The sequence below is a fragment of the Rhagoletis zephyria genome, unplaced genomic scaffold, assembly GCF_001687245.7.
Source record: "Rhagoletis zephyria isolate East Lansing unplaced genomic scaffold, Rhagoletis_zephyria_1.1 Rzeph_scaffold_07154, whole genome shotgun sequence".
Lineage (NCBI taxonomy): Eukaryota > Metazoa > Arthropoda > Insecta > Diptera > Tephritidae > Rhagoletis > Rhagoletis zephyria.
In genome coordinates this window covers 1213-12571 of record NW_016164237.1, presented here as the reverse complement: position 1 = coordinate 12571, position 11359 = coordinate 1213, and the positions used below count along the sequence as shown (strand labels likewise).

The window sequence follows — 11359 nt, the reverse complement described above, 5'->3', positions numbered from 1 at the left end:
CTGAGAAGGCCAAAATCATACTCTATAAGTTCCTAACCATTTCATTTCTAATGTATGGCATAGAAGCGTAGTCAATGCCAATATCCGATGAGGTGGCCTTTGAAGTATTCACGTAAACCGGTGTATTACGCTTCGGCGACGGCAAATGCTGCTATTTATCAACTAAGGTGTCTGCATCTTTTTTATGCAAATTCACGCAGGTACTAAAATTCTAAAAGCATGCAAAGTGATTTGCCTCTTTGGCAGAGGAAGCTGTATTTCCGATGATAAATAAAGTTACACTCTTTGTCTCAAAAAGGAAATAATAATTTAAAAAATATAGATTTTGTGCTCACGTTTTTGCTAAGTGTTTGGCCGAGCTTTTCCTTCAATTTGTGTTTTGCATCTTGCTGTTATAGTACTAATGAAGAGACCTCTTCCGAATGGCAAATGTTTATAAAAGAAACTGCTTCATGGCAGAAATACACTCGGAGGTTTGCCATTGCTTGTTGGTCGGCGGCCACTGCTAGAAAAACCTTTTTCTTCAGAGGGCTACCAACCAAAAACTGTTCTTTGTGCTACCGATAGCATTAAAGGATATGAGACAAATAGGAATAAGAAAGATAGCATGGTGACGCTTATGCTTTGGTGGTAGAAAAACGTTGCAATAANATATAGATTTTGTCCTCACGTGTTTGCTAAGTGTTTGGCCGAGCTTTTCCTTCAATTTGTTTTTTGCATCTTGCTGTTATAGTACTAATGAAGAGACCTCTTCCGAATGGCAAATGTTTATAAAAGAAACTGCTTTATGGCAGAAATACACTCGGAGGTTTGCCATTGCTTGTCGATCGGCGGCCACTGCCAGAAAAACCTTTTTCTACAGCAGGCTACTGATACTATTTAAGGATCTGAGACAAATAGGAATAAGAAAGATAGCATGGTGACGCTTATGCTTTGGTGGTAGAAAAACGTTGCAATAACAAAGTTCTACAAGCGGCTTATATCTATGTATGCTCGAAACCTCGTTAGGTGTGAAAAAGTAGTGAAACCCATGGCGTTTAAAACTTAAACTGGCGTAGACTGGACATAATTTCATATAGCTTTTACAGTAAGACCTTGAGGTGATGGGGGATGCTTTATTGGTTTTGGCCAAAATCGTTTAGATGAAGCTTGATTCTGCAAATATAAAGGCATGCGTTTGAAATTTATAAAAGATTTTGAAATCAAGTAACTTACTAATACCGGCTATAATTGGTAAACCGTCATCTTGCCATACAAATTCCGATCAGTAGCGGCAGAATGTATTCAGCTCACGAGTCGCTCATGCTGCACCTTCTATCAGCTAAAATTACTGGCAGCGCACATTGTGGAAAATACATAAACTTTTTTTAGACAGAATAAAATACCCCGAAAATAATTTATAGATTTTGAGGTGGAGAATTCAGGATAAAAAAATGCAACTTGACTTTTTAAATTACATTCGATCTTTTTTGACCTGAAAACAATTTCCAATGAAATTTCAGAAAAGTTTTAAATAAAGGTTGTTTCTGTTCTCGCAAAATCTTATTCGTGAAGGTCGTTTTTAGGGTTATGGGAGTTTTTTATTCAATAAGGCCTCAAAATAAAATATTCAATTTTTCTTCTTTTTACCTAAAAAAAAGCAAGCGATAAACTTTTTAAAATAAATTTAAAATACGTTTCTCGATTCTTGTAACCATGGAAATAATGTCCTTCACGCAAGTACTGCAAAATTATGTGTCTTAAAGGTTCGAAGATTCATTAGATATAGTTTTCAGGCCAAAAGATTAAAAAAAATTAAAACCGCTTTATTTTTGAAAATCACTTTTTATCTAACAAATGTGTATATTTTTCCTGAAATCTCATCTCAAAAGCTTTAAAATACAGTAGAACCTCGTTAATTCGGACGGGGTAAAAAAATTTAAAAAATCTATTATTTACCTTGTAATCCGCATCCGCCACGGTCCCGCTAATCCGGATCCGGCAAAAGCGTATTTGGCAAAAAAAAGTATCCGACTTTTTTAAATAAATTTTGAGTGAATATACCATTATTTNTTTTAGATGAAGCTTGATTCTGCAAATATAAAGGCATGCGTTTGAAATTTATAAAAGATTTTGAAATCAAGATACTTACTAATACCGGCAATAATTGGTAAACCGTCATCTCGCCATACAAATTCCGATCAGTAGCGCCAGAATGTATTCAGCTCACGAGTCGCTCATGCTGCACCTTCTATCAGCTAAAATTACTGGCGGCGCACGGTGTGGAAAATACATAAACTTTTTTAGACAAAATAACAATAGACAGGTCAAAAGATTAAAAAATATTAAAACCGCTTTATTTTTGAAAATCACTTTTTATCCAACAAATATATTTTTACTGAAATCTCATCTCAAAAGCTTTAAAATACAGTAGAACCTCTTTAATTCGGACGGGGTAAAAAAATTTAAAAATTCTATTATTTACCTTGTAATCCGCATCCGCCACGGTCCCGCTAATCCGGATCCGGCAAAAGCGTATTTGGCAAACAAAAGTATCCGACTTTTTTAAATAAATTTTGAGTGAATATACCATTATTTTATACTTTTAACATTTATATTTAAGTCATTTTTATAGTGTTTTTTATCATAATAAATGAACAAACAATTACAGCAGTTTTTCGGTAGAAATTCGAATGCCTTCGGTAATCTGGATTTCCTTATTGACCGGATTGAACTAATTTTAATTGATCCGGATTAACGAAGTTCTACTGTAACGCGAAATTTATTTTGCTGGCTGTTCTTGTTTTCGAGATTTAGATTTTGTCACAAAAAAAGCTAAGTTTCCACACTGTGCAGCGTTTCACTTGCGATGGGAGTAGAAAAAAAATAGTTGCATGTGAATTTTTTCCTACAGGGTATGCATGTAAACAATTTCTGACATCATACCCACAAGCCTGTGCAACCTTTGAAATAATAAGCGAAGCATACAAAATCACATTTTTAGTTATATTTTTTATTTAAAACTAATGGCACTAAAATACTTTGCAAATACACTTTCTTAAAAATTTATTTAATTTTTGTTAAAGAACACTACACTCAAAGTGAAGTAAATTACTTTTACTTCCTAATTTTAATTAGCCCCACGTTACTTGCCTCTCTATCACCAATGAATTTCATCCACTAAAATACATACGTACATACAAACATACAAAACTAAGTGTCGTTTATCACTGGCTCTAATTGAATTAAATTAATTTTTGTTGTTGTTTAGTTAAGTTCAAAGCCACCTTACGCTGACCGCATTCACGCTCAATTGTAGTTGTGTTCCTCTTCGCCAAATGTCCATGTCGATTCATCATCATAATCCTCACCAGCACCCTCCTCGCCATTCTCATCTTCTTCTGGACAAGCCGAACAACGGCTCTCGTTGATGCCATAATTGATGCAGTTGGCGCCAACACATTCACAACAACCATCGTGGAACCAGCGATAACTATTCGCACCCATATTCTCGCAGTCTTGCGCACATTTGTGGTACGTTTTGCATTCATTCAAGTAGATAACCGTGCAATTGACATGCGTCGCCGTTGCCAGCGCCACCGCCGCCGCCGTGTTCGTTGCTGACGATTGCAATTTTTGTATGGACGCTTGGCGGTCAATAGCATCACCACCATCGCTGCCAACGCCAGCCAAGCTAACACCAAAGCCAGCGCCATAATGCCGACGCAAACTGGTGCGCATGGTGAAGCGCATCACAGTCCAGTTGTCGTCATCTTCGGTGAGTGTTTCAAATAGCTCTGGCAAACCCTCAAACAAACCAAACTGCGATCTTGGCGCTGCCGGATTGAAGGGGTCTTTCACTTTGGGACACATATCCAAGCAGCTGCAGCACTCCGTATACAAGTCACCCAAGCAGTTGAGACATTCCTGCAAGCAAGTGGCATTGTTTAATTTGCACTGACAACTCTGTGTCAAGAGACATTTGGAGACGATTGAACCACAAACGAACTCATTGCAACCATCGGTGTTGGCGTCGCCAGCAGCTGCACAGCGCTGACAGCTAAGCGCCAGTAGAAGTAAGAGGAATTTTGTAGTGACGCGCGTCAAATGGGATTTGCACATGTTGAATGTCTGATAACAAAATTATTTTGTTACTTTATTTATGTTTTTGTCTAACGATCTTGCCTTAACTAACCGCGTTTCAACGTTGTTTTCACTTTAAGGATCCGAGACTGACTAAGTGAGTAGGTAAGTGGAAGTGGAAGCAAAGAGTCAGCTATGTAGTTTGAAGTCTGGCTTAGTGACGATGTAAGAGCGAGCGCGCAAGTAAAGAGCGCAAATGAGCAGTTAAGTCGTGAATTTGTATTTATTTTTCTTTAAGTGTGTATGTGCATTTGTGTTGTTTTGCTTGATTTTCTTCTTTTCAGAAAGCCTGTAAGGTTAAGATATAAGGATACAACCATTGAAGTCGTCACGCAGGTATAGTTATATGTACGTATAGGCCCGTATACTTATGAAAACATTTATACTTACATACATACATGTGTCAATTCAAAGCCATACATATGTACTGAAATACATATACATATATGTACATATGCATGAACATTAGGCTGCCTCACTCAAAAAAAAATTACGAGTTTTCCACCGGAATTATAAAATGTACTATATTTTAAGACTTCCGCCAAAATATTTCGGAAAAGTATTAAGATTTACGTGATCCTGACCGATTTGAAAATACCTCCAAAAATCGCATAAATTTTATTCCGTTGATAAAATTTTTAAAAATTTGTATGCCGACCATTTAAGCTTAAACTCTTCCATCAGCTCAGATAATCTTTAAGAAAAAATATGTTTAGAAGCTAATTTTTTTTTACGAAAAACTTAATTTTTGGAGGTATTTTCAAATTGGTCCACTTCACGTAAATCATAACATTTTTTCGACGATTTTGGCTGTAATCTTAAATTCTAATGAATTTTATAATTCCAGCACAGCATCAGTTTTTTTTTTTTTGTATAGAGACTGCTACACCCTAATGTACATACATACGTATGTCCATATATACCCTTGTGGTCAACTAATTAAGTTAGTGAAATTTTAAGCACTTTGGGCTATTTTTCTTTTGTTTGTTATATCCTATTATTATCATTAACCAGCACCATATAAATCCAAGTACCACAAAATTTGGGTGCGCAGTTTTATAGCCCATTAAATTTCAAATGGATAGAGCGCAAGTTTCTGGTGGCTAAGAAATCACGTTGTTTTTTAATATTTTTTTTTTTTGCTAACGCTGTTGTGCATTTTCTTCCATAGAAAGTATGCTGGAGGAAAATGCCAACCACAATCAGCAAAAAAAAAATATTAAAAATTAACGCAAGTTCTTGGCTACTTGAAACTTGCACATTATTGGACTAAAATTGAATGGGCTATGAAACTGTGTACTCCAAAAATTTCTAACACTTCTGAGAAGAAAGTTTGAAATTTGGGTGAAAATTTGTTGCACTTTTTTGCTGTTTTCTACAAAGTTTTTTATTTAGGTTTATAAGAAAATCAACTGTGTTTTAATTGAAAGTTCTTAAAAATAAATAAATACTTACTTTTTTTAAGATTGTGGATAAAAAGTTTAAAATTTTAGTCAAAGTTTGCTGAATTTTTATAATTTTTCTACATGTGGATTTATAAAGTGCTTGTTATATAACAAACTAGACTTCTATACTGGTCAAAATGTGACTAACTTAAATAGTTGACCACAAGTGTACATATTTAAAAACTGGCATATGTGTTTTCTTCCGTCTTCACGTCGTTTTTTTTTGTTGTTTTTCATATCAATTTCACTTGAATTTGTAATTGTTGCGCTTCAACCGAAGGATAACAAATTAAATGAGTTCGGGAAACTACTTGACTGCACTCTGCATGGATGCTTACATATACGTAGGCATGGTGTATTGTGTAGAGTGGTACTGTGGTTACACTGTAAAAAACTGTACTAATTATATTTTTTAATTAATCGGAGGTATGGCCTCTGCGTATTGAAAATATCCTGTAAGCTGAGTTATAAAAAAAGAAATAAAGAACTCATTCAACTTAATTTAAATCTTCTTCTGTTTAGTGAAATTTTTTATAATTCGAGTGCGGTCACACTACACTAAAACAATTGCCGACCGCAACGGACTGCTGTATACCAAAGTTATAGCAAAGCTATAGCAAGCGGATAATCGCGAATTCAAGGAGTTATGGGATCTGAAAATGCCATAAGGGCCGTATGTATTTAATATCAAAGTTTATTGAAGTCTGGGCTATCCCATGGCCAATCATTGGATAAGACCATATTAGAGACGCGGTGCATGGGCTATGTTCGAGTCAACACCAACCATTACACAAGTTGACTGCTGGCCACTCTCATTTGTGACGCGCTCAGAAGCATGACGCGCTGACAGAGCATAAAATAAATATGCAGTCAGTGTTGCCGTTGAGAATTTTCAAAAAAATCGCAAAAAAGTGGTTATTTACGAAAAAAAGGGTCACCATATTACTTTTGCTTTTCTTTACTAGTAAAAAATAAATCCGCTTATTCGCTGCCAAAAGGTTCCGGTGTTAAATTTAGGAAGAAAATAGCGGAACAAGCTTTAGACATAGAATCATAGAAAACGAGTTGCTGCAAGGAGAAGAGTTTTATTTCCTTTAAAAGTTCTCAGTGGTGCATTTTTTCGTACTTACAGGAGGAAATACTTTTGAATAGCATGGTTCTGTTAACATTTCTTAAAACAAAATCTCTGAAAAGGGGCAAAAGTCGCACATAATTTTGGACGATTTTTCAACAGTGAAAATATGTTTGTCTTTTTTCGGTGATATTTTTTGGCATTTGCCGATATTCATTTGCCAATACATAATTTTCTGTTTGCTCAATGGATTTCGATGATTGAATTTATAACGGACGTGTGACAAAATTTCGCTTATTTCTTAACTTCCCCATCCTCTTATCGCCTCTCAATCGATCTACATTATTTGATATCAAATTTTAATCAGAAAAGATTTGAAACTCCTATGTACTTAAATATAAATATTTTGCATCACTAAATTTGTTTAAGTGTAGCCTTTATCTGTAGCCGCATTCCGTTATGCTCTAGTGATCATTTTCAAAGCATCTCTTGCATCTGGCATATCTTTGTCGGGCTGACATTTTATTTAAGAACAAAAAAATTTCAACAATATGTAGCGATGTGAACAACTCAGGTATGGTCTTTTTATCGATTAATGATAAATTTTAGAAAGTGTTTTACATCGCTTGACACAAATTTAGGTGTTTTGTGTGTAGAAAATTATTGAAGGTCTCAACGCTTGAGAATTACTAACCACATTTTCTGTAAGTAATAATATACTATATCGTAATTTATGTATACATACATACAAATACCTATGTATATTTTTAGATGATGATGATTACTTACATACTCTCAAAAATTAGGCTCTTAAGAAATTGCGCTCTTGTTTCAGAATGATATTTGTCTTACCATCCTATTGAATTTTGATTCTTGCTCATTAATAATATGTAAAAATATTGCGTCTTTATTATGCCCATCATATGAATGAATAAGGTTCCACCTCTAAATACCTACATACATACGTACTCTTCACAGCCGTTGACTTCCTATGCATAACAACTTTACCGCTGAGAGATTACGAAATCATTACTAAATGCACAAACTACACGACTTTGTCATGTGTGTGTGTATGTGTATATATGTATTTATGTACATTAGACTGCACTACTCCTCATACAACAAAAAAACATCGGTACTATGTTTCCATTGGAATTATAAAATCTATTATATTTGGAGACTTGCACCAAAATATTTCGCTAAAATATGGACTGGAGCGGTTAGAAAATAGCTTTTTTTACTTTATAAGTCTAAATCGGAATAGTTTTGGCCCAGTTATTCAAGTTTTTCTTAAACGAATCATTGAAAAACAAAAAACTTAGTTTTTAAACATTTTTATGCAGATTTTTCGAGCTTAAACTAGTTTGTCATCTGAGGGGAATTTTTCAAAAAGTTCCTGAAGAAACTATTTCTATTCATAAAAAAAACGTCAAACATATTTTGGTGGACATCTTCAAATATGATAAATTTCGTAATCCCGGCGGAAACTCACAACTTTTTTGGTGATGCAGTCTAATGTATATATGAATTGTTTTCAAATGCTCAACTTACACATCTGAATGGATATATAGTATTACTTTCATATTCAAACCTGACTGCTGAGTCGACTGGTCATACTCCGATGAGTTTCTTATGAGCTTGAGTGAAAGATTAGTTGTTGTTGTAATTAGTCGCTTTGTTCAGTTATTTGAAGCTGATCATTGCAGTTGCTGATTTTAGGCCTGCATAACTGATTCTGGTCGGGATTATTTTTTGGAGCGTGCTGAATTGTAAATATTACTAGGATCTTCTAATTCAGCCTAGGCTTAAGACTGGTCGCTCCCTATCGGGCTTAGGTCAGACCAGTTTGGCAAAGGCTTTATGGGTTTATTAAATCACATGTGGGTAAAGCTAGTTTAACCTGGGCAAAACATGTTTGTTCGAAAATCGGGTTTGGGCGGTAACATACCTACATACATATATAATACAAAAGAGACCACTCGAGTCAGAGTTACTTGTTAAGTAAAATCTAAAAAAATCATTGCAGCTAAATAAATATCTGTTTCCACTTAAAAGCCCTTGACTTTTCAAGTTTAACCTTTCTGGCCACAGATTTTCATGGTCTCATATGTAAGAGAGTCATATTTTGTAAATCTTTTTTAAACAAGTGGCACTCAGTCCTCAATAACTTTCTTCTGATATGTTGCTTAACGTAAAAGCCCATTAGGTCAGATATTTCCTCTTCAGTCTAGCTTATAAATAGTTATTGAAGTTGTATTCGTTGGAGGCAGTCAAATTAGGTTTACAGTGACTGGATGGTAACTGTATTATACTGATGTACAAGAAAGTAAATATTTCTCGCTTACACTTTATTTAGCTAAGTGTTTGGCCGAGCTTCCCCTCAAAATTTTTGGTCTGCGTGTTGATGTTGTTACACAAATGGAAGGCATTGCCGCTTTGGCGCTAACACATATGTTATGGTTTGGCCGAGCTTCTCCTCCGATTTGTGGCGTGCGCCTTGATGTTGTTACACAAAAAGCTGAGAAGCTGTTTTTCATAGCAAAATACACTCGTAGGTCTGTCATTGCCTGCCGTGGGGCGGCCGCCACTAATTTATACGCATTACAAAAATACCGCTGGACTACTCGATCTCTGAAGAAAACTAGTTTAGAACTAATCGAATTGGCTGCGGGTTTTATAGAAACTCACATTCATTCGCACAAATGGGCATCTACATACATACATGCAAACACATATTTAAGCGCTTATGTGAGCAAAAACTCTATTGTATAAAGACACACATATATATATGTAGACACACATATATATATGTATATGCACAATGTGTGTATGTACATTAGGATGCCTCGCGAGAAAAAAAGCTGCTCTCCCGAGCGAATCACGATATATAGGATATATCATTGCGGTTATCGCCAAAATATTTCGGCTCAATTTAGTATTCTTTCCATAAAAACCCTTGGATGACAGAAGAATGTAAACTTATGAGGTCTGCATCCAAATTAAAAAAAAAATATCAACTTGTTCGGTTTTGAGATTTGTAATTTAACTTTCAGACATTTTTTAAAGCATTTTGTTTTCTAAAAGCATTTTCTTCAACAGTTAATTTTTGTAATTGTTTACTGAAAAATGTTCGTTCGTAAGTTTCAGCCTTTTTTTAACACTTTTAGGGGACTCACAAGAGGTGTTAAGCGTCGTAAAATCTTAAGGTTAACATAAAATCTTAGCATAACGGTTAAAACGGTTTTAGGGGGGGGCTAATTATATATGTTTTATCGGTTTAGAAACTTTTTGGTGTAGTTAGAAATCCTCTAAACACATTTTAATCATTATTTTATCAAATTTTAAGCTTAAGATTTGACGATGGTTAATACGTCTTGTGAATCCCCTAATTGAAAGACCTGGAAAATGCCACTTCATTGATGAAGATGAAAATCAGAAGCACATGAGTTATTTATTTATATTTTTATTTCACCAAAAATTTTATTAGTTTTAAGTAATAGCTTGCTGACCATATTTTGTTAAAAAAAAATGTTTGGGATACTATTTCTTTTTTCTTAAAAAAATTCGATACAAAGGCGTTTGTTCAATTCTGTACTAGTCACGAGGAGTGACGCTGAATTGGGCAAAAATATTTTGGTGGAAGGTATATAATTTAGAGAAAATCATAAAATTCTCTTGGGGGAGTATAAAAGATTTTTTTTTTGTATGTGGCGTGAGGCGGTCTAATGTGCGTATTGTTGTACATGTATCCACTTAATTGTTGTATATGTACATTATTAATTGAATTTACAAAAAATTCCATTGAGTCTCTCTTTCTCTCTTCATACCACAAGATCGCTCTTTTCATATTTATATACATACACATATACCACCAACTACATTGAGAATTATCTCTTACGATTTCTTGTTTTCGCACTCTCTTCTAATGTTTACAATGCCGTTTTGCTGCCTTCATATATTTATATATTTTTTTTTTGTCGCTGCAATATTAACTAGCGACTTAAAGCCTTCAACTCTGTTTCTTTGTTTTTGCGTTTCACAGTGTGACTTCGTAAACAAGTTAGCCTAATAAATTTATTTTCCATCATAACTGGTATTTGAATTGCTGGATACATTTACTACTAAATATTCGTGCTTTCATTCTTAATCAGGTTTAAAGAAATTGAAAATTAGCTCGCTGCTTTTCGATGAAGTGACAATAAGAAAGATTTATCTGATATAATTTTTTAATGCCAACCTCACAGTGCGTAATTAGCCATTACCAAGACTTTAACGATTGATTTTTATACTCTTTTTTTAATTTTGCTTTTCGAACACTGATTTCAGCGGGGTTTTTATTATCTAATAAACCGGTTTTATAAGCTAATTTTTTTTGTATACCATCTTAACTCTTTATAATAAAGAGATTAAGGAATCTAAGCAAATAAGTTTTAGCAAGCTCGCTGAAAGCATAGAACGAGCAACAGCAGTATAAGGACGCTATAAAGTAATAGCATTTCATCCGCAAGCCTAAGGAAGAGTAATGGGAGCTTTATCTGACAAAATTCTGAGACAGAAGGGACTGAACAAGTTAGAAGAATAGGAAGATAAAACTGGTTAGTAGCTAGGGGAATACATTCAGAGCACCGACTAATCTGGACGGTGAACAACAACTTCAAAGCACTGAAGTCACCAAAAGCAGATGCCATACCCCCAGACATACTACAGCAGGGCTTAAAGC

At 34.7% G+C, this 11359-nt stretch overlaps 1 protein-coding gene across 1 annotated transcript; it reads right to left on the bottom strand.

Moving 5' to 3' along the window:
* Nucleotides 1-2971: 2971 nt before the first annotated feature.
* Nucleotides 2972-4236, bottom strand: LOC108373924 (protein twisted gastrulation-like). The gene has a single exon (XM_017629863.1). It carries the CDS (start codon nt 4099-4101, stop codon nt 3289-3291), a length of 813 nt encoding a protein of 270 aa, XP_017485352.1. The 5' UTR covers nt 4102-4236; the 3' UTR covers nt 2972-3288.
* Nucleotides 4237-11359: the final 7123 nt, after the last annotated feature.